Below are 24449 nucleotides of genomic sequence, written 5' to 3'. Positions count from 1 at the left end.
GTGAACTACACACCCCCAACAATTGTGTCATCCATGAACAGTTTACTAGTGGACAATGCTCTTACAGTTTAGAAAAGGTGGCTCATCAACCCCAGCACTTGTGTGTGTGTCTTCCCAAGCTGCTGACTTGCAAGCCCAACTTGTTTTTTAATATCACACAGCTGCTTGTCCATAGAAATACTTTGCACTACAACCAGCAAAGATGTGTTCCTGCTCTGAAAATCTACTCTGAGATGGAGAGCTACTTTTCTTTTAAATTGGGTTAGGAAACTGGGTGTGACTTCTTGCTGCAGATACACTCCCTTTCTCCCCCATAAATATAATCCAAATCAGTAGGAAATGCAGTGATTTAGTGCAGGTGTTCAACTCTAGAACAGCAAAACATACCAACCTGAATATTCCCACCATCTTGTTTAAGTGTGGGTTTGATGCAGTGCAGTATCATTTTCTCTACCCTTCACTTCTGTGCAAGTACCCTTCTGTTCGTGCAATAAATGCTATACATGAATACTTGAGTGGGACTTTTATACTTACAAACGGTAAAATACTGACCTGCCTGTTTTTTAAAAGCCACATTTATACAAAAACAAGCCACTTATGTGTATTATATATATTTCACTCTGTAACCCACTCTCTGAATACAACACAGTGCATATGTGGCAGGTCCATAATGAGGGATGGTATGTTAAATATGCAAGGTCTTATTTTGGATCTTCCCAGGCAGATGCTCGGTCATTACACTCCTACAAGTGGGGGCCCTCTGTTAAGTGAAGTATATGAGGTCACACTTTCATGTGACCTCTGTAACCCCAGCTAAGGAAAAAAAATCTTGTAGACATCTCTTAATAGTCTTCTTTCAGCAGGAAATTTGCTGATTGGTGTCTTGTGTTCTTTATTTACCAAATTCTTTATATGTGATAAATCTGCTTTTTTGTCCCTCCGTGGACAAATTGCCTTCCTCTGATGTGTGGTCATTTTTAAACTGCCAGCCCTGCACACAAACACAGCAGCTACAGGATGAAGCTTGTTCTTCGATTACTGCTCCGATTTGCATCTTGTTTTCCTCTTTTACTGTACTTTCCTGCTATCTCTTTCCTATACGTTCTGCTGTTCTTCCTCAGGATTCAGGTGAAATGATGAATTTTTAAAATTCTATTTTTTGTGTTCATGTTGCAGCTGACAACAGCTCAGGGGTTTTTCAGTGCTGCTCAGAAGATCTTACCCAAGATCAAGAACTTCTTTCTCCCTTCAAAGTGCTCTGAAATAAGTCCTCCAGTGGAGGCTCCCACAGTGGAAACACTGTGCACGGTGCCCAAAAAGTAGCTTGATTTACTTGAACGGACTTCTTATCTATCTTAGTGTTATCTAAAAAGACTTACCTCAAGGACAGCTGGCTTTTTGTAGTTCTTAGTTAACACTGTTAATATGAAAAATTGTTTAAATGTTTAATGTCTCCCCTAAAAGAAGTGCAGAGTCTGAAAGATTTCTTCTGTATTTTACATGTAAAAATGTGTTTTGTTTGTGTTGTAATTATTTACAGGTTTACATGAAAACAAAAACATTCACTGTGGTCTATGAGAGCTTCGAAATAGAGAAACATCTTAGCTGCATAAGCTACACACAGAGGCCCTCTATGTGTAGAGTAAACACACGACTTAACGCCAAACAGCAGCATGTGAAAGAGAACATGATAACACGATGCCTTAACATAACTGTGGAAAGTTTACATCTAATAGTAAACATAATATTTCCTGAAATGGAAGGCTGCTATTATTCTATGGTTTTCCTCAATGCTAAAAAAAAAATCCTCTGACAAGTTCAGTTAGTGCATGTTCCAGTACTTTTCTTTTTTGCAGAAAAAGACAAAAAGGTTGATGTTCAGTACTATCCTGTTAGCCCTGCTTCCATGCTCTAGCATCATGTTGCAGGAGTGTGGCCCACTGGATGTACACTGCATTCCAGTCTGTGTTTGGTGTGGGTAGAGGATGTAAGGTAACTCACAATGATGGAGTAGCTGATGACTTACCCAATAGAGGTTCTGAAGGACTAGTTGCAAACTTTCAAGAAGATGTTAATGTTTATGAGGATTTGGAGGAAGATTTCACTCTGGTGAGCTTGGCTGATGACATTGGATATCCCATTTTATGCTGCTGATGATAGTGGTCTCCAGAAACTTCACAGACTCTGCCACCTTTGCATTGTTGATAAGCAGTGGGGAATGTGAGAATGGAAGTGCAGATAAGTAGGTGCCCAGCTACTCACCTTCCCCCGTGGCTTCCTGTTTGGAACTCTTTAGTGTACTCCCAGATTACTGTGGAGTAGTCTGGTGCAGACATTCACCAGAATATTGGTCAGGCATGCTAGGACATCAATAAAGTACCATAATCTTTCATACTTGGAGTGACTCTGCTAGTATAGTAATAAGAGAGGTATAAAAAAAGAAGTCTTTCAAACACATACACATGCATACACACGTTTTTCCTACGGTTTCTGCTGAAAATATGAGCTTCTCTAACTGTTGCGTCAGTCTCTCTCAACTCTGTCTTCTGGGAATCCTATGCTCCCGCATTGCTGGATTGTAGAGATGCCTGTAGAGATGGATGTGGCCTCTAATGTGTCCACTTTGCATTTGTGTCAACTGTGCGCTTAGCCATGCTACAAAAATTAGGAACGCTGCAAGTGCTGCAGTTTTTAATGGAGGCTGAGCTTGACTGGATAATCCAAAAAACGGTTGGATCTGTAGGATAAATGCTGAGTATTTTGTTTGTTCTTTCTCTTTGCTTAAATTCAGATGTGTGAAGAGCCTATGGTCATCTTTCTCTGTTAAGGTAAGAAAGCGAGAAGTAGAAGATGTCAATGTAATTTGGTAAGGAGGAGACTTGTCTTGAAAAGATGGGGGTGGGCCATTAGTGTGCATGACAGAGGACCTCTCTAGCCTATTGTGGTAAGTCTTTTTAGTTCATCAGCTTGTCCAGGGGTTAGGGTAATTGCAGAGCTTTTCTTATTATAATGTGTTATTGCCTCCAGTGTTTTTCTTGACAGATGCAGGTTTGTTGCTGATTGAAACAAACTTACCTTGGCTTGGTTCTCACATTTGATAACATTCTTGAGTTCCCGTCTAGCCAGTATGTATCCATATCGACTTTATTGTACCACCTGTTCTTTCTGGCATCTGAGAGCCCTGAGCTGACCTATAAATCAGGGATTATGGTGATTGTACCTTAGTGTTTGGCTTGGAAGGCAAATGTGCTTGTAGAAGTTGATAAATGAGCATGTAGGGTCAACAAATGAATTGCTGTCCTCAAGATCTCCCAGCGCCTCCTAATCTTTGGACTCCAAACAGTCCTAAAGGAGGTTTTCTTTGCAAGCTCCTGTACCAAAAGCAAGTTAGTTCCTTACTATTAAAGTTAGAAAAGGGTTCAACACAGTCCTTCCCCGCAGCTGCTTACAGCCCCCAACAAGGTTAAAAAAGTCCTAAACTGAGATGCAAAGGATTGTAAATGTACCAGAGAACTCACACCCAGAGGCCGTGTTCAGTGTTTTGAGAAATTTTCACTGAGCCATGAACAAGGTCTTCCCAAAATACTATCAACATATCATTTGTCCCACCAGAGGAGAGCCAACACAGGATCACTGTTACACCCATTCAGACGCTGCTCCAAAACCCTCCCCCACCCTGCAACATTCCATAGGCCATTCAAAAGTTCAGGCTCTACCTAACCCCTGCCCCATCAGGGTTGTGTGTGCTGGTCGTTTAATTTAAATGAAGACAACTACCTGATACATACGGATTTTTTCAATTGTGATGGCTGAAATACCTGGACTTTAAAGCATCTTTGCATGTGGCATATATATATACATATTTACATATTCATTGAGCCCTTATATTCTGTTTGGTGTGACAAAGCAGTTGAACCCCCATTGCCCCCATTGGTTTGGATTTCACACCTGGTATTAGATGCTTTCAGTGAACAGTCTGAAAAATTCCACTGAGCTGTAGCAAAAGTCATGATTATATTGGTCAGCAATTGTAACCTTCATTTTTTAAAACATATTTTTACTTTAACATAATGCATGTATTATACTTTAACAAATATATCACATAATTGAGATTTAAATATAATTCAAAAAAGAAACAAAAATAAATAAATGGAGATACAAGTAATTGACATACCTCAGATCAGTGGATTATTTTGACCATGTCACCTTGCAGCAAAGGGATAGCCATTTGGAAGTGACCCACTTGCATTAGGAGCGCAACAGAGAGTTGAACCAGTCTTGGTCATGTGATTATGAAAGTGACCAGGTGAGACCGACACAGAAAGCCACTGTTGGGGTTGTAAGACAAAGCCAACGGCAATGGATGGCTTAAAATCAGCCAGGAGAGCACTTCACAGATAAATGTTGTGGTATTAATGATTCTACTGTAGGAATGAGCGTGGGTAGAGATTCTGTCATAAAAATTGGCAGGCACTTGATGACGGATCCAAACATTCATTGGCAAACTTGCAGATGAGTTAAGAATAAAGCTTTAATGTCCAGATCTTTGATCTTTGATGCATATAAGGTGAAAATCAATTTAAAAGAGAGGCATGTATTTTAGTATTTCTTTTAAAAAAAAAGTTCTTCTCTGTTGATTTATATATATTTGGTCCTATACATTATATATACTTGCAGACTGGACTAATAAATTCATAATTAGTTGTATTTTAAGATCCTTTAAATGCCAGACAAGATAAATAGCTTTTAAAAAGAATTTGATGAACCAAAACTATTTCTGTCATTTCATCTTTACTTACTTTAGTAGTCACCCATCTTTTTGGTCTGAAACTGACCTTATTGAGTTCCACACAATAATGTCAAGAAAACCCACATACAACCAAATCTCGCAGCAGGTCTTTCACTATTCTAAACCTGAATCTACATCTAACCTTAAAACCAAGCCGTTTTTTCTTTCACTTACTCACCGACACATTTAGCTAAAACCACAAAGACAAGTCAGATGTCACGGGGAATTTTCATTACTCTCAAGACACTGCATTTGTTTTTCCACTCTACATGACAAATGAGTGGGACCTCCCCTAATCTCCTTAATTTGCATGCACTGAGTAACCCTGGTTTTGTGAAGAAATAATTCTATAAGCTTGATCAAAGTGTGCAATCAGCAGTCTCCTGACCTCAAACAACTGAGCTCTTATGGTTTTTTTGATCGTCAGGTTGATGGAGGAAGGATGTGTGATGTATCACTTTTTTTTTTTAAACTAAAGGCTCACTGCAAAGTCTTTCAGGTCTTTCAGTCTTCTATGACGTGAAAGAGAGCATCATGTATCAAATCAGCGTTCATTGGTTCATTTAAAAACTTTCTCCGGGGTGAATTCAACTTCTTTCGTTAAATTCTTTAAAAGGAGAACTTGTCAGTTTTACACATCAAACACTGTTGACAATAATATATACAGAACTTGAAATGGTTAAATAGAGCAATGATAATGTTCTATCTTTGAGTAATGATGTCAGCTGAGTCAACATTAGGCAAACATGGCTTCATGTTGAAAATGACAAAGCACAGTATCTTTAAAAAAAGTGACCTATGTAATTTGAGTCTTTCTCTCCTTACACATAACAGTTATGGGCTACATTTGCCACATTTAAAATAACAACCCCAGCCTGTTTGAAACAGCATGAGGAGGCAGGAAGGGCGGTGGTGACTGTCCCCCTTTGGGAGCTTTGTTTTTGTACTTAGTTTCACTTCATTTTCACTCACTGTTTGGGTGTGTATTGGCTACTAAATCACATATTTATGTCTAGAAAACAATTTGTTGATTTAGTTAAAGCATTTCAGACTGCACTGAAAAATGATCCAAATGCAAGACCATTAGGCAGCAAGTGAACTTCAAGACAAAGCTCACATATTACACATGAACCTCCAGCTCAGCTACCTTTACTCTTATGACTCTTCATCACAGGCAGCTTTGATTTATTTCTGACTTGGCCTTTGTGAACATGTATGCACTATAGCTTAGGGTCCTTCTATAGCAGTTATTTGAGTTTTCCAATTGATATATATGTTGATATATTTCTCCAAAGCTTTCACAACAGGAAACTGTATTGTATCATCAAACGGGCATTTACCAATCAAGAGGGAGGTAAGATATCCAACACACAGCTGATGAAAACACCAGTAAGATATAAGAATAACTGCAGCTCAAGGAGAAGAAATTAATTCTCAAATTTGTGCAAAACTATTCGTGAGCAAAAAAAAAAAAAACAGATTTAGAAGAGTTCTGATGTTTTTATGTCTGATGACATAAAGTCATAAGTCTTGACTGAAAATAGGAAATAGGACAATAGCAGTGATGGTCAACCAGAGTTAGTCAATGGATGATGTAAACGTCTTAGGAGACTCACTGAAAATCCAAGATTAAGTGTTTGTGGAGAAGATAATTTAAAAGGCAGGATAAAGATGTGTTTTTAAAAAATAAAAAAACTGGCCTGAAAAATGATGTGAAGTGTCACTGGACTAAAGACGAGACTGTGAAATTAGGAATAAGGAAAATTTGGGACAAACAGAAGGAATAAAGAGAAGAGTGCAGGAGGAAAAGCTCAGATTCCTAGGATTCCAGGCAGACCTAAGAACACAGATCTTTCTTATTGAATTTATGCAAAGGTTCATTAAATTTATCTGGCATTCTCTTCCTGCTTGGAAACACGAGCCAGGGTGGAGTTTTAGTCACAGACTCAGTCTCCTCAAACCTGCGCCCCAACAAGACCAGAAAAGAGCCAAAAGAATAACAATGTTTGAGACAGACAGTGATCTGCTCCTTTTGCATGCTAATGATGTGTTAATGAGAACTTTTCACATCAGATAACCCAGAGGCGGTGCAGTGAAGCCAAAGGTGCAATCGGAAAGCAAACAAGCTTCTAAGTGATCAGGTAAAAGCCTACAGCCTGCTTGTCTCCACCATATTTGCACTTGAAAGCCATAAGACACTACTATATGTAGCATCCCACCCCCCATTCACTGAAAACTGTGTGTCAACGCTGAAAGCCTCTAATCAGCTACTCAAACAAGTTTCAACTGTATTTGACATGGAGGATGTTGGACTACAATATCAAGTAAATATAATAATTTCAAAGAAAATGTTCAAAACATATGCTCACAAATGTGGTTTTATATATAGTAAAAATAAAGGGAAAATGGCATCAGTGTAAATACGCTGGTGCCTGTAGGGGATAACGCAAAGGAAATAACTAAAAATCTCCCTTGGCAGTTTTAAAGTGATCCATCAGCCACTGCACAACGCAGGGTGTCATCAATGCACTCTTAGTCTTGTCAGATATTAACTACACACCAACAAAGTAAATTCTGTTTATGTTTAGTATGTTGTAGTAAAAATTGCTCGTAAAATAATGTATTTATTATTTTGTAATGAATTGCAATTGGAATTAGTTTTTATTTTGTTTTTAATTTTATGCCTTTGATTGCTTATCTTCCCAAGTCTAGTCGCAAAATGCTCATATTTTTCTGAAATCTGCCAATGTGCCTTTAGCAAGCTTTCACAACATTTTCCATGCAGCAGTCTTGCACCAAATATCTGAAGTTTATCTTCAATAAGTATGCACATTTCACACATTTGGCTCCTGGTCTGCGATTTCAATGTGAAGGTATTTACATTAGAACAGGCTAACTGTAAATTACATTCATTTTCTCAGCTTGAAAATCATTTAACAAGACTTATACTACACACAAAAAAGATAGAAACTAAACGCACGCACACACACACGCAGACACACACACACAGATAAGCAAACAGACAGGCATTCACACTTTCCTGGCAGCCCCACTGGCTGTCCTGCACACACACAGTGTGCCAACCAGCCTGCCTCGGGATCTTACACTCGTGACATATCTGATATAATAGCCCTATTATTTTAACATGACTCTCAGAGCCAGTAACATGTAGACAGGAAACGCATCATCATAGTTGTTCACAGCCCTGGGGAAGGCTTCTGGCCAGGCAAAAGAGCAAAGGGTTCTGGGTAATGGGTTACAGATGAGGGGAATGTAGGGCAGCTGTGTCAGCTAAGACTGAGTTAGAAAGACCACCGATTACCGGCTGTTGAGCCACATCCAAGCTAAATGTGGATTTAACATCTAGGAGGTGAACACATGATGATGAAGATGATGACTGAGAACAGCTGCCTTATAATCTATGTCCAAAAGAAAGATCATCGTTTTATCACATGGAGACTTTTAATCAGAGTTTTGTGTCATATTTATTTACAGTGAATGTGAAGACTCGGAGAAAGAATTTAAACACCAGTTATGCAGAATTAAAATGGAGTTGCAGAATATTCATGGCATTGTTGACAAATGAAAATCAGCTTTTTACATAAAAACAACTTTCTTGTTTACCTTTTGATCTGGTAGGAAAATTTGAGAGCTCTGAAATAAGGCTAATGTTCAGTATGTCTGGTGTATATCCTTAAAGGGAACCTATTATGCTGTGAGTCAAATGCTGAGGCTTCTGACTCCTCTAAACACTCAATTTCAAGCTTTCAATTTTTATTTCTACTCCCAGGTCTGCATGCTATCAGTAAGCGGGCCTATCCATATATGACCATCTGAGACATGCGTTGCTCTTGCAGAGTCCAAGAATAAAACCACGGAGCTCTAAATGAGCACACCCTTTAACGCTAGCTGGAGTATTTGATTTGTAACAACTGGATCAAGTGAAATTTAGGAAAAATGTTCACCAGCCATTGTCACCCCTCCCCTTTATCATCAGTACCATTTGCTGTCCTGTTGCTTATGGCAAACAGCAATTTCAGGGCACATTTTTCCCTATTACACAACTAACTTTGCTTAGTTATCTAACTAAGTTCTTGTGCATAAAGAAGTTTTGCGTTTAACTATTAACAGGTTAGTGGATTTCTAGACTGGGTATGAAAATTTTGCATGTCACTAAGTTTTAGCTGGTAATTTCAGTTGTCAGTTACAATAATTACCATGTAGCTGTCAATATTAGACAAGTGAAACATTTGTTTGACTGCTTCAAATATTAGCTAATAAGGAGTGGCTAAAATACTTCCATTTTTAAAAAGAAACCACTTGATTTACAAAATGTTAATTTAGGTTATTGAAAGAACTCCACTGTTAAATAGATATAAGGCCTCAAATAACCTTTTATGTTGTTGTTTTAATAAGGTGCCTGGTGTCACTCATTGACTTCACCCACATCCAATTACAAAAACAACCCAAAAACAAACAAACAGAACTACAGCAGCTCAACTAATCAGTACATAAACTAGGGGTTAATAACCAAAGATTTTCCCTGGATGTAGCGGACGGGAATTAATGTGAAGGAGACCAGATGACAGAAAAAACAACCACAACAGACTTCAGTCGTTTTCCAGAACTCTGGTTATATCATAACCAGAGGCGGATCATACCACCAATAGAATTTAAGAGATTTCCCCTTACACACTCCAGCTACAAATAAACATATACAGTAAAATACTGCACTTATTTTAACACACCCCACATGCATCTGAATACAAACAAAACCCAGCTAAATAATATACAAACTATTTAGCTAATCTTCAGCCAAATCAAACTGAAGATTCAGGCTCCTCCCACCCTCAGCTCTCATCTAATGGTTTAGACCACTAACAGTGAGTAATTAGATAACGTGAACGTTATCTTCTCACACCCCCATTCTCTGCGACCGGCTGGAGCGGGGGGCCGGGAGGAGGAGTTGGCCATCCGACTGCGGTCTGGAGTGTGGGGCCTCCCTGCTGCTGCGGAGTCGGGGCAGTCTGCTTCTCCCCACCGCAGGGAAAAAGGGTAACACCACCTGGGTCTGGGTGCAGTTTCCCCCTCCAGGGGCAAGGGTACCTAGACCCGGTTCTTAGAGTACGCTTGGGGAGTATGATCGTGTGTACAGCGTCTCTTTATGTCTGTCTCCACGTTGGGTGAGTGTTGAGTAATTGCATATGAGAGCATGAGGGTGGGAATGGATGTTTGTATCTGTGTGTGCCTGTATGTCTGTGCCTATACTGTATGTCAGGTTGGGTATCAGACGCCACCTCTCTGGGGACATCTCAGGCCCTCCAAGGTTTGGAGGCCTATCTCCCCCTACTACCACTTCCCCTGCCAGTGGCGGACTCCCTCAGACATCGGTGCGTTGGTGGTTCTTTGTGTCCGGGGGTGGGCGCCCGGGTACACACCGGCTCACTCCTTGGTGGCTGCTTATGGCCTGGAGCCTGGGGCTCACTCGGGCCACTTCCGGGGCGGGGTGCCCTCGGCCTCTCGGCCCGGGGCTCGGTCACTCTGGCACAGCTGGCTGCCGGCGGAGCTCACGGGCACGTCACTGCAACTCCCCCTGGCTTCTGCTCCGCGGCTGCTGAGTGACCCCTCATCTGGGACTCTCCTCAGCTCTTTCTGGGACAGTGGCGCGGCTGCCCCTCTGTTGGTCTTCCTTGGTCTCTTGTGTTCTGAGGGCCTCTGGATGTCTGGAGTTTTGATCTCCTCCATACCTGCTTCATGCCCTGGAGGACGGGGCTGTGGCCCCCCCACACCCTCTAGCAGATCATTACATGAAGGAACCTTTAAAAAACAAGCGCGTCCATGCTCACAGGTGTACACACGGGTGCTCACACACACAAACGACACCCTTTTTGGCTCCTACCTCAAAGCACACTGTGTTCTGTTGATGTTATGTGGTGCACAATAATGTTTAATATTTAGTATTTACTGTCATATTCCCATATATCATTGTGATGTTGTTTATTGTATTGCTCTCGTTTTCTTCTGCTTGTTTTCTTTTTTCTTTCTCAACAGGTGATCCAGGTGATTGATATATGCATTTTTTTTTTTTTTTTTTTGTCTGTTTATTTAGTTGGTTTTTGGGGGGTTTTTTGCCCTTTATCCCCGTCCCTCTTCTCCACTGTTTTTCCCCCCTCTTCCTTTCTCCCTTTTCTTTTCCTCATTCAAGTTGTCCTGTATCTAGCAAGTGAAAAAATAAAAAAATAAATAAAAAAATAAAAATAAATAAATAAATAAATAAATAAAATAAACAATAAAAGGTGAATCAAATAGACCATTACGGCAAGGCTGGGATGGTCTATTTGGTAAAGTAAATCCGTTGGGCATCTTTCCTCGCCTCGCAAAAGAACCAAACGGGACAGGCAGGAAAAAAAAAAAAAGATAACGTGAACGTCATTACCCATAATCATGCGAGCACTCCCTGAATCAGGCTTTCAGGAAGTTGACTTCAAAAGAGAAAGTGGTTAGTGAACTTCAAAATAAAAGCATAACAAAACCAAAACTTCCTGTCAGACATTGCGAGTGTGTGCTTCTTAGTGACGGAGATGCTTCCCCAACCCTCACACTGGACCACTCCTTGTATTTCAGATTGCAAAAACACAATCATATGGGGACCAGATTTCACGATAGAGTCAGAATGATACACTTATGATGAGTGTGTTGTACTGTGGTTCACGGTTTGTAGTCAGAATGTGGTTTGGAGTGAATTATGTTCTAACATTTCTTTTCAGTCTGTCATTATTTCCTGCACATTGGAAAATAAAATGGGCACTGCTTTTAGTCTCTAAAGCTTTATTTTTGCCCCCCCCTCTCTCTCTCTCCTTCTCTTTATAAACTCTTTTCATTTGTTTCCTCCCTCGTATTATTTTTCCATGTCTCATCTTCACTCTCTCTCTTTTTTACGATGTGGCAGATCAGAATAAATGACTCAGAATATTTAAGTCACAGAACCACACAAGAAGTAAATACAGCCAGCTACTGTGCAACGCCCACACACACACACACACACACACACACACACTGGGCCTGGTCTGTTCCAGCCTGAATTTAAACACTCCACCCAAAACCTTACTATGTCAAATACTCAGCCTTTGGAATTTTTTTTGTGTCCTCTTTCATAAGTCGCATGAGCACTGCAGATCTGGACTTTTGTAGACATTACACAGAAGAACTTCTTACACTGTCTTCTCAGTCTACGTTAAAGGTCTTCAATGGTCCAAGCAAACACGGAGATCCTGCACCCTTCATGGTATCAGTAGTTTTTGTTGGGTTTTCTCAAGCGGAGTGTACCATGTGTTGAATTTAGAGCATCTCAGTTGAAAGTGACCAACCTGAAACAATCTGAGCCATTCAGAATTTCCAACTTCCCAGTCGGAATGCTTTCAACTCGGAAACTCGGAGCAGCATCACCAACCTGTGTCAACAGTCCAAGGTGGCGTTAGTACACATTACACATAAGTAAGATTGTAAAACTTAGTCTGTACTACTAGTACTACTACTACTATATATTGGCGACTCACTAAATATGCCATACACAGAGCATTGACCAGGCTCTACCTATGAATGTGCTGTAGGGCTATTTTTAAGTGCAAAAAAAAAAAAAATCAAACATTGCTCGTTACTGCTTTTGATGCATGATTAGGTCTACCTTGAAGGAGCAAAACAAATCCCATTTATTCTTGCTTATGTTACTTTATCACTGGAAAGGGCTCAACTTAGGAGTGATGTCACTCACAGTTCAGATGCCCGACTTCCAAGGTCGGCAAGGAAGGCAGCATAAGCTGCTCAGTGACAAATGTTAACCAAAGATACCGTGGGAAAAAAGTATCAGAAGCATAAGCTGACCATGTGCGATGTGCATATTTGTGTGAAGAACTGAAGGTTGGTCTGTTGGTCAGTTGTTGGTTGACCAGTCAATTCTCAGGTAAGCAGCTGAAAGAGCTATTACTTCAGACTGCACTATAAACCTGCATGATTCATTCAGAGAAATACACTGTGGTAATCAGCAATCAGATTAAAGATAATCTTAACCCCAATCTTAGCAGGAAAAATATAAACACAAAGCTCCACCTTCTCACTTTTACGTCCCTTTAACTGAATACTGTGAACAGGAAAGCTGAAATAATTACTTGTGTATATTAATGTTGTTTGAGTGACTTATCAGGCTTCCCTTTCTTAAAACGACAAGCCTAATCTGCCGTTGCAGATAAAAAGGCTTTTATGGTATCTTGACCAATCTTGTAGTCACTATCTGATCCACCTGACAGTCACAAAACCACTTGCTCACCTTGACCTACATAGCTGTAAACTAAGCTGCATGTCGATGGTTTAATGTGATATTACACTGACTTACATTTATTTTCTGTACACTTTTTCCATAGTACCAATTACCCTTACCTTCAACCCCCGTCTTTGCCCTAAAATGGAATTTTTAAATCATGGGAGAGTGACAGGTGTGTGAGGGTGAGCATTTTTAAATCATGTTTATTTTTTAGTGATCATAAAGAACATATGTTCACACACATTACAGCTATCCTTACATTACTCTCTTACTCAATATAATGTGATTTTTAAATTAAGTGTACTGTGTTTTTTTCCCTAAAAGTGAATATAGAAGGGATGAGATTACTCAAGGGAGTTTAACACACACACATACACCTACTGGGCACATGTCCACGGATTGCACATGCAGACTGCAACACATGGAATGAGCTCAGATTGCACAACATACAATTGCTGCTGAGCACACTTTGCCCTGGGAAAATGCTTGCATATCTCTACACATGGGAGCGGTCTGGAGATACCGTTGATACGCGAGAGTGACAGGTGTGTGAGGGTGAGCATTTTTAAACAGAAGAAGGACTATGAATTTGCAAGCCAGACGCAGTGGGAATAACATCTCACGCAGGTCATCATAGGGACAAGTATAATTCTCACGTTCTTGTTGATATTTTGCCAGTATTAAAAATTGGACAAATTGTTACTTAAAAAAAAAAAACCTGTACATTTAACAGGAGTTTTACTCATTCTGGCTGATTAGCCCAGTACTACAGTACCGTGCAAAAGTTTTAGGCAGGTGAGGAAAAATGCTGTAAACAAAGAATGCTCTTAAAAATGGAAGTGTTAATCTTTTATTTTCATCAATCAACAAAATACAGTTAATGAATAAAAGAGAAATCTAAACTACATCAATATTTGGTGTGACTATCCTTTGAATTCAAAAGAGCATCTCACTCGATGATGTTGAGATCAGGGCTCTGTAGGGGCCATACCATCACTTCCAGTACTTCTTGTTCTTTTTTATTTTGACGATGGGTTGTATGTTTGGGTCTGTTGTCCTGCTGCAGAATACATTTGGGGCAAATAAACAATCATTAATATTTCTGAAGACATTCTGTTTATAGCATTTTTTCACACCTGCCTAAAACCTTTGCACAGATCACACATCTTTTTGTCTTGCCAGTTTAAGCCTAGCTCACCTAAATGGTTGGGAATGGAGAGTATAGAAGATAGGGAAGAGGAGAAGTAGGAAAAATAAGTGTGGGGCTATACAGGAGGGTTAGTAAAACCTTAAAACCAGTGTAATGCCAGAAAAACAGTGGAACACATGTTCCTCCTTATTTGTCTAGGGTTGCATATTGTCTAGAACATTTTTTATGATAACAGTTTATGCTAAAACCATAGACTGTAAATAAATGATGGATGTAAAATCTATGACATCACCAATTGATTTCTGGATTCTGTTTTCAAGCATTAAAGTTGTTGAAAAATGTTTTGGGGTTTTCTTGGCCTTAAGAGAGTATTTTTACACAAGAGAGTGGATTGTTAAGCTAATGCTAACAAGGTGCACCTGCTAATACAATAAAATAATCCTCTAGTACACATGTCTGAAACTCAAAGCTTGCAGGCCAAATTTGGCCCGCCATGCCGTTTTATGTGTCCTGCGTGAACTTCTCAATGATTATCTTAAAATAAGTTTATCGTTTGCTGCTTAAAAGCACACAGTGATCATAAACTACATTTCCCACAACACATTTCGATTGTTTGAAAGGGAGAGAGACAACATCTAATTTAACTTGATCTGTTATTTAAACATACACATGTGGTATCCACAGAAAAGTCAGAATCTTAGCTAAAAGCTTACAACATAATTTCAATGACCACCAAAAGCTAAAACAGCAAACAGATGTAAACACAAAGCGTGGATCCCACGTACAGGAAATGCCAATCGGGTGCGGAAAACCGACATCTCACAGATTCTGAAACTCCAGATTTCATCACTCTCCAACCAAAATTCATTGAACGGCAAAACAAGATCACTACGCTATACTTCACTTTTGAAAAAGACTTTTAATGAATTTCCACTTACGTTGGCTGTCTTGCTTCCACCATAAAATTGCACTTCCTTCATAGCTCTCTCTGTGTGCTTCGAAAGACTAGTTTCCCATCAAAAATCCCTAATTCGTGCATTATTTGCTTGTTTATTACACACCAGTCTATTGGTGAGTACAATAACAGCTGAAAGCCTAATTTCTACTATCCAGTACAAAAGAAAATTTCAACTTTCACAAATTGCAAAACGAGTTACGTCTCTAATAAAACCTCTTTGTGAAAAACAGATGTTTGTTTTTCCACTTTCAACTATAGAAATCTGGTTTTTATGACAATTAAAAAGCAATCGCCACAACATTAAAAAAAAAAAAAAAAAAAAAAGGCTTCCTGACACCGACAGAAACAAGAGTTTTGCTGGTCCAGCCTGCTTAAGATCAAAGTGGTCTATATGTGGCTCGCAATATAAAATAAGGTTGACACCCCTGTCCTAGAAGCATCATTTGAGTTTCCATGTTTATGCAGACGACTTCCAGATTTATTTGGAAGTCAGATTTACTCTTCCTTTCTCCGGGAACCAGCTAACAAATATTTCATTCTTTAGCATCTATACTGGTGCATTTTTGCTGTATATGTGTATTACTATGCAACTTCCACAGACTTTACTATATTACTTTGTCAGGGCATTCTTGTAAAATAGACTGTTATTTACAATAAAAGATGAGCTCATACTAATGGGTATGAACAGATATGTTCTCTTAGGCGATAAAAAGTTTCAGGTATATTGATCAAGTGGTTTTTTGTAAGAGACATTAATAGCATGTCACAGTCCCCCCCCCCCAATTGTCCCTTCTGGTAAGTGCTCTGACAACACATAATAAATTACCACACTAAAAACTTCATCTCTAATTTACACTTTAAATTTTATTTAAAAAAAAAAAAAAAAAAAAAGTGCATTCACAACAAAGAATGAATAAGACTAAAATAAGTTATATTACAATATTAAATGTACACTTGAACAAAAACTGTACAATATGTACAACAGAACAAAAGGCAAACAAAAACATCATAGGCCCGATTGCAGCCAGGTGGAGGTAGGTTTCCTAAAGAAAATTGAGTCATCCCTGCTCACTTTATGTTTACAAGGCAGTTATGACTAATTTCTATGAAATGAACAGTTAAATATTTGCAGAAATACAATTAAGCTTCCCTGAAAGAACTGGTTTGAAAACAAAGGAGACAGTGTCCTGAACAGCATGCATCTCAAGGCAAAACTGCTTCTGGCTATCAACGTGTCAAATACTTACTGATTTAGGAAGAACTTACTTCAAAACCTAATTAGGCCATCTGCACATTTCATTATTAACCTTAATAGCAACATCAGCAAATAAATCACCTGACAGTCGAGGATTCTGCTGGACATGTTCATGTCTTAAACTATTTTTGTGTGTTACAGCGAGAGTATAGAACAGCCTGTGAATCCAACCTTTCAAAACAGGGAATGTTTATTAGTGAGTGGCCCTTGTTGATTGATAAGTCTTTACATAAAATATTTATTTCAAATCATAAGTAGTGTGATTTTTGTTTCTTTTAAACACTGTTCATTTTTTACAATTTGATCCAAGTACAAGGGCCACCAACTGACCAATCAAAATGACACTTACTCACCTGAACTGACACAAAAGAAAAATGACTGAATCAAGTGACTATGATTGCGGTTGTTGCAGCCTCCTCCGACTATTTAAAACTTTGAGTCTGTCCTCTTTTTGTTTTTGTTTATTAAAAAAAAAAAAAAAAAAAAAAAAAAAAACCCAAACACACACACACACACACACACGCACGCAAAATATAAATGTTAGAGATTTTGCCCAAACTTTGGCTGCTTTGCAAAGCTTGCAGTTCAGTCTTAACAAAAAACAAACCTGAAGTCCACTTAATATGGCTCACCTTTGAGCTTAACAGATAACACATGACTCAGTGAGTGAACTAGTGTTGAGCTGAACTGTGGCCAAGCATTGCTGTGTACAGCGTTGGGATTAACATACATCATTCTGTAATAGTTGTGTTTAGCCCAAACATAAAAGCCATACAAGGCTGAAGGCACAACTTTGTAATGACATTAAGTCAAAGTTAACAAAGCACAATTAACTCTAAAGCCACCAAAGACCTGTGAGAATGGAGGGATCATAGTCAATATGGCTATAAAAGATCCTGAAAATAATATTCAAGTTTCATTAAACTACAACACTGTACTGCAGTGGCTTCCAGTTAATTGGTCTAATTGAGACTTTGCTTTAAATCATTGACATTTGACATACTCCCACAGATGACGCAAAAGAAATGACAGGATGTTGTCTTTGTCTTGTGTATTGAGGTGGCAGGGGGACCCAAAAAAAAAAAAAAAAAGAAAAAAAGAAAAAAAAAGAAATGCACTACACTCTACAGTCAAGGCATGACAATGATTAATTATGAGGCAATGTGTGTTATATCATGTCCAGGGAAACTGTGTGCATGTGAATATACAGTCTACATGACAGAAACAACTGTATGTGCGCTTTCCAGCAGGAAAAGCCATTTCTTACTCCCATCTATCTACAAAGTCTCTTCCCTTACCCCGCCCCCCCCCAAGAAGTCTCTGAAAACCTACAAATGTCCAATCCTGGTCCGTTACCTACGGAGCTGCTCTAGTCTGGCTTTCAGCTTTTCCTGTTTGGCTTTAAGTTTGTCTTTCCTGGTTTGCAGTCTGTGGGACTCATCCTCTAAACTATAAATACAGTCTCTGGCTTTCTTCAAGATCACCACCTTAGATGCCTTGTCATTGTGCGACAACTCAGGCACGTTGTCACGCAAGCGCATGAAACAGTTCTTTAGCTCGTTTCGGCGTTGCCTCTCCATCACATTGTGAGTCTTTCTCCGCTCCTCCTCATCCTCCGTCTCTGTTGAGTTTCGGGATGAGTGACGCGATGAGGTTGATGAAGAACTGCGTGAAAGGCAGTGGAAGCGTGACGGGCCATCGCTCCCTCGTGCACGCTTGTTTGATGGCGGCGGTGATGCAGGGCAGGGAGCAGCGTAGTTGTGCTGTAGCTGGATTTCAAAGCGGTATCGCTGCCGAGCACGTTGTTCCTCTTCTTGCTTCTGCTGACGTTCAGCCAATGTAGGCTCAGGGGAAGAACTTGAGGAACAGCGGACCACAGTCACCACATCAATTTCCTCCTCTGTAAGAAAAAAAAATTAAAAATTAGAGTAGTTCTTTGGCCCCCCATGACCATGTCATAATCTTGGTGGGTTGTGGCACACCGTATAGACTGCACAAAGCCCACCGAAGGACACCAGTCAGTTGTGAAAATCTAACTTGAAATAGTTAAAAGTTTACAACATCCACAAAGAATTCCAGTGGAATTACCAAATCACAACAAGCTATCATATCCTAAGAGATAGTAACCACTGAAAAACTAATATAAATGCCAATCTGCCATCTCCGTTCTAGCCCAGAGATGCTGCAGGGCTTAAGGCAGTAAAATGACTCATTAAAAGCGTAATAGATTGAGCCACAACTCTCACTGCTAAACATGAGTCACACACACATTTCTCTTAAAACCCCTAATCTACTTAATGTCACTCAACATCTTAAACCTCACCCACACCTTAATAACACACTTCAGCCATTAAGGCTTCTGCAGATTAAAGGTGGGTGCTGCTGTCTTGATAAGCTGAACACAGAACAGTTTGGGCTTAGTGCCAGTAAACATTAACAGAATTGTCAATGAAATGCCAGTGAGGCTGTTCTGGGTGTGGGTGTTTATACTGATAAGCACTGCAACAACAAAGCAGGACTGAGATTAAAGTAAGAGTTGATCATCAGCACTACAACTTAATGAAAACATTCAACTTACCAGAGTCGCTAGATGAATATGTGGACAGCTCGCCACCAACTGATCCGTAGTCTGATGTGGCTTCACTGGGCTCCGGAGCTTCCATAAGGCTCTGGCAGTCAAGTGTGGAGCCGGCGATCTCCTCAAAGATGCGGGTATCAATGTCAGATAGTACGGGGCTGCAACCGAGTAGTGAGGAGACAAGCTTCTCCTCAGCTGCCAGGCACTGCCAGAGGCAGTCCTCAGCTTCCTCAGAGCAGGGCTGGTTAAGCTCGCCTTCTTTCTCAGCATCAGAGTGGAAGAAGTCACACTGCCAGTTGAGCTGCATGTCATGGTCCTCCAGTAGAATATCCGACACGTAGCTGAGCTGGTCCTCCTTGGACAGAGGCTTATCACCACCCAGCCCAGACTTCATGGGGGGCGACTGCGGAGGTGTCGGTAATGCCTGGAGGTCTTTCATCAGGCTTTGGCAGAACTCGTCATCAAAGAGCAGCGGCTCTGAACAAAACCAGTCCTGCGACTGAGTGAAACTTTCCAACATGTTTGAAATCTGTGACAACGACAACAAAAAACGGTATAAATTAAAAATCTAAGAGGTAGTGGAGCTTATAAAGTTAAAATCCAGAGAAGCTAATCCAGTAGTGTCTTTACAGCAGCGCAGAGTCAGCGTCTAATGGGTTAATCCCAGCAGCAGCAACACCTGTTGTAGTGATAGTTTTAACCTGTTCCTCTAGACTGAGTCCCCAACCTGCAGGCTCTACCTTTTTATCTGTGTTTACATCACTATAACCCCGCCCCTCTGCTCCTGGGGAGGCCCTTAAGCCCCCCCCCCCCCCCCCTCCTCCTCAAAAAAATACCCCCCTACCCATGACATCACAGGAACAGCTGGGACACACAGAAACTTTACACCTCTTTCCACCATTTACATTGTTCCTACTCAGAATAATAAAACACTCGCAAATTAAGTCAGGCTGACTGCTGACACAGAAAACAATACTCTAGTGAGTCTAAAGGAATGGGTGCGTTGCATTTGCTACGATACTTAGGCCACTTGCTGCTGTTAAACAAATACAAAAAAACCTCAGCTTTCTGGCACAACACAAAGGACAGTTTCCCCAACTCTGTTCAGAAATACACTATTAAGCACACACACACGCAAAAACATGCATGGGACACTAAATGTTGATTTTCTACTCAATTAGAAGCCACTCCCAAAAGCTTTAACAACAAAAGCTTTAAAAAAGTTTCACTGAAAACAAAAAAAACAAAACAAAAATGAGCATTTCTCATTTAACCAAGGTCGTTTCAGCTGGAACAGCCTGACCTATGGTCCTATTTGGGGGAGGGGGAACTCTTATAATACTCCTGTGGGGTCGTATGGTATGTGCATGTATAGCAGGCAGTGTGGGAGAACAAAAGCAGCAGTGTGTGTCCGGGAGTTAAAGGCTGCCTTTCTTTACCATCACGGCCTGGGAAAAGCTGAGCTACAACTTAAATGCAGAGCGCAGACAACGATTACGCAGCAATATTAAATACATTCTACACTTCCCTCTCTCTTAACGTATCCAAAATATCTCTTGCACGAAAGAAGGACTTCGACCAAAAATACTTGAGACCAAGCACAGCTGGAATGTGAAAACAGAAGAGCACGAATTTCCTTAAGTTTTTGAACGCATCTGCTGTTAGGTCGTCCTGCCTTCATGCATCTGCAGAATCTATTGTGCAATGATTCATTTAACCAAATTCACTAAGGTGACACACTAGAAAAATAGAATATAAATAACTACACGGAGTCTAAGAATGAATCTCCGTAAGAAAAGTAAAAGTCAACCGTTCGTAAAAGCACAAAGTCCGTAAAAGGATTTAAAGGTTAACCGGCGTTGACGGTCATTTAAACCCCGATGCGTTAAACAGCGCCGGGACCCCACGTGAAACCGGCAGTCATTTTTTCCTCTTTGAAGCACCGCTAAGATACACCAAAAGAGAAAAAAATACAAAGAAATGCACAAAACCCCCATTCTCACATGCGTGCAATGAGGTTTCCGATAAAACAGCTGTCTTACCTTCAACTGTCCTTACAGGAGAGTGCACTCAAAATAAAGACAAAAAGTAGAAATGCCCTATTTATCCAGCAAAGTCCACAGCGAGACAAAAACGACTAGAAAATCCTGCCCAAGTGAAACTTTCTGCGTGTAAAATTGAAGTTTGTGCAGGGCAGCATTTCGGGTGTATCCTGCTTTTTCTTCTCTCCTCCGCCGCTTGTATCAGCCAGAGTAGGTGTGGCTGCAGCGGTCACTGAGTTTAATACAGGGCGTACGCCGTGATCCTTCCGCCGCCGCTAAACTCGCGCCAAAACATAATAGCCAACAAAGTGTCGTTAACGGCAATCATATCCACCGCTGATGTAACCGCAGTCGGTTTCTCTTTTGATTAAGTCCACGCGGAAAAAAAGGGGGTGACGGCAATTTGGTTTAATTGCACACTGAAGCCGGGACTATGCGCGGAGTGATACATACGCTTGCTTGATTTCCAGGAATACGGTGGCGGGTAAAGTTGGGAAGAAACACACGTGGACTGAGAAAAAGCCGGGTATCTAACTGCTCACTGCCTGCCTACTTTTCTCATTCTCGCCTTAAGGCGTCATTTGAAAGCTACAACAGAGTTAAGCCAATATAAAACCATTTAAACAGTGATTTTTTGACAGTCTAAATGATAAAACAGTCAAGTGAACCACACTTGAGGTGTTAAAATGAACATTTTTATTATTTTTTTAAATGATATATTTCAGAGATTAAAATGAGTAACACATACATCTCACTCATTACTGGAGAATGTAGAGGATACGCTCACGCATTTTACGGGTTAAGGGGTTTATACCGCGTTTCCTCCCCCTCTTTGTCCCTTTAATTGTAATATGAGAAGGGGAGACAGGCTGACATACAGATGGACTGAGTGCTCTCAGAGCCACGTTATCCTCCAAATCCAACTCTTGCGAGAGTGTTTCACCATCCACCCCTCCCCCTCTACTACTACTACTACAAACTAAAGGACCTAAAGCGTCATCATATCACCTACTCCACTTTAAGCTTATGCACAATTAAACATTTCAAACACGAAAATGTATATTTTACAGTCCTTTTTATTCTTCAGAAAATGCTAATTTTTATTTATCTATGATGTAGTTTTTGTATATTTTGTTGCAGAATAAATTCAAACAAAACGGAACGAACAAACACAACATATGCACATTTTACTGTTTCCTCCATTATTTCCTAACTGATCGTTTACAGATCCTTCCTTGTAATAAATTATCTTCCAGTCGTCCCACTCGGACACTGTAGCCCTCCATCCAGTGAGTCCCTTGCGCTGCTCCACTTACGTAACCGTCAAGGATTTTGCCGGTACACGTGCAGACACGTCGGCCAATCAGATTGCCAGTTAGCCTGTTCACGTGAGTTCTTAGCAAAGTCCAAGGAACACTGTAAGGAAATCTTATACCAACCCCTTTCTATAAATTAAATTAAACCCAACACACGTGCCAATGATTTTAAAATGAGCTTTATTACATGCATTAAAAGTGTGTCTGTATCTATTTTTTAAATTACGTATTTACTAAGATGATCATGACTTATGATATGCATAAGTCTCCACAAAAAAGTCTCTTATTATAAGCTCAAAGACCCCAGCATGTATTCAAACATGTAAAGTAACAGCTCTTCTTCATTCACTGTTATTCACACACTGCTTTTCTGAGCATACTCTGCGTCTTTAGATGTAATCGCAGCCCCCTAGGTGGTCTGCCACATGTAAACTACTTTCTGCTGAGTGTGAAAGTGTACTCTGTGTTTTCACAAGAGGGTGAAGTATTAATATCACACAGACAACAACAGCAAAGCTGCACTGAACTTGCACTAAAGAAGCAATCTGCTGCTCCACATTTTAGAAGATGGTTGTTTTTTTTTCGGGGGGGGGGGGGGGGGGGGGTTACAGATAGAGATCACAAGAACATTTTGGTACAGCAGCAGTGAACATTCACACAAAGAGCAGGGAGCAGGCTAAATAAGTGGATTAATGTGCCACCTACAGGCCAACTGGCAAACTGACTGGTGGTTGGCCCAGTTTCACCTGAGTATGTTGAACATCTTGACCGAATGACTGGATTCTTCGTTTTCTGACTAATTTCTTAATTCTGGGATTTCCAGATGCTTTCACATGAATCCTCCCTCAAACATCTGCACCACAACATGAAACCTTTGTTAAACTCAGCTGAGATCAGATGATCATTTGCTATTAGTTATGAGTGAAGTTAAAACAAGACTTTAACACATTTACAAACTGCAAAATGTTGCTAAAATCAGAGTAGTTTGAGGTTTGCTTCACAAAACCTCTCAGCATGTGATGTGTTTGCTTTCACTTCTGTTAAACTGTGTGATGAGGTAAAAGGTTTATCAACTGACTTACTGACTGACAAACCAACTGACCGGCCAGTGAACTGGATGGCATAAGAAAGCTATTAGGACACACACACACAGCCAAAGCCTAGGGGTGTGAGAGAAGGAACCAGGGAATGGGATTAACACTGTGTGTGTTCTCCGCTACGATCTCCTCCTTATTAGGAATCTTCATCCGGCAGCATGTATCTGCGCAGACAGACAGGCTGCTGCTGCTTTAATTAGACAGCAAAGCTCATTCACATAGAAGCTGTGCACACTGACGCTGGTGGTTTTCAAAGTGTGAGCTGGAGGGCTGGTTCCTGCTTAGAACTTTCAATAAAATACCCCCCCCCCCCCCCCCCAAAAAAAAAAAAAAAAAAAAACGACAACAAAAAAACCAAATCAAACAAAAACAAAAACCCACAAAAAAAACAAACAAACAAACAAACAAACAAAAAAAAAATTTCTGACTTTTTTTTTTTTTTTTACAAACAAGTCCCTTAAATGAGCAAATACAGCCAGACCTGCAAAATGGCTTAATCTAGGACACAAAGGGATCCTATGAATGCAATCATAGCAGCAACTGCAAAAATGTGTAACAGTCTAAGACATCTGCAGATTTTTCTATGTGTTCATTAACAGGTTAGAACAGGGTGGGTCACATTTTTTCCAGAGTGTTAGAGATCTGAAAAAGAATCGAACAGAACATGGTTGCAGGTAATAGTGAAACTACACCAAAATATTATCGATCTAAACACTGTAAAGAGCACAGATCTTGCCAGACTTTTTTTCTTACAAAACAGGTGATTGATGAAACAAGTTATACTGAAATTTCATTGTCATTGCATGAAGATTACACAGCATATTGCTTCCTCTTATTCAGTCTGGTAGTCATTTTCTTTGCTTTTTAGGCAGTCTGGCTTAAGGCGGTCCAGGGATAGTATCTTTGTCTGAGCTGCAAAGTTTATGCATTAGAAGACCACAAAGATC

General features: G+C 40.1%; 1 protein-coding gene across 1 annotated transcript; it reads right to left on the bottom strand.

Moving 5' to 3' along the window:
* Window positions 1-16950: 16950 nt before the first annotated feature.
* Window positions 16951-21547, bottom strand: mych (myelocytomatosis oncogene homolog). Its single transcript, XM_082533004.1, has 3 exons — window positions 21090-21547; window positions 19048-19576; window positions 16951-18369 (listed from the first exon to the last, which is right to left on the bottom strand). The coding sequence occupies exons 2-3, from the start codon at window positions 19565-19567 to the stop codon at window positions 17822-17824; spliced, it is 1068 nt and encodes a 355-aa protein (XP_082389130.1). The 5' UTR covers window positions 19568-19576; window positions 21090-21547; the 3' UTR covers window positions 16951-17821.
* Window positions 21548-24449: the final 2902 nt, after the last annotated feature.

This window comes from Aulonocara stuartgranti, assembly GCF_965226115.1.
Source record: "Aulonocara stuartgranti genome assembly, chromosome: 5".
In the NCBI taxonomy this organism is placed as follows: domain Eukaryota; kingdom Metazoa; phylum Chordata; class Actinopteri; order Cichliformes; family Cichlidae; genus Aulonocara; species Aulonocara stuartgranti.
The sequence above is the reverse complement of the archived record's forward strand: the minus strand, read 5'-3'. Positions and strand labels throughout refer to the sequence as shown.

Excerpts from the sequence above, each read along its gene's own strand:
- mych (XM_082533004.1), bottom strand. The coding sequence starts at position 19,567 with ATGTTGGAAAGTTTCACTCAGTCGCAGGACTGGTTTTGTTCAGAGCCG. Across the intron at positions 18,370-19,047 it reads ATATTCATCTAGCGACTCTG|AGGAGGAAATTGATGTGGTG; the intron begins GTAAGTTGAATG and ends TTTTTCTTACAG.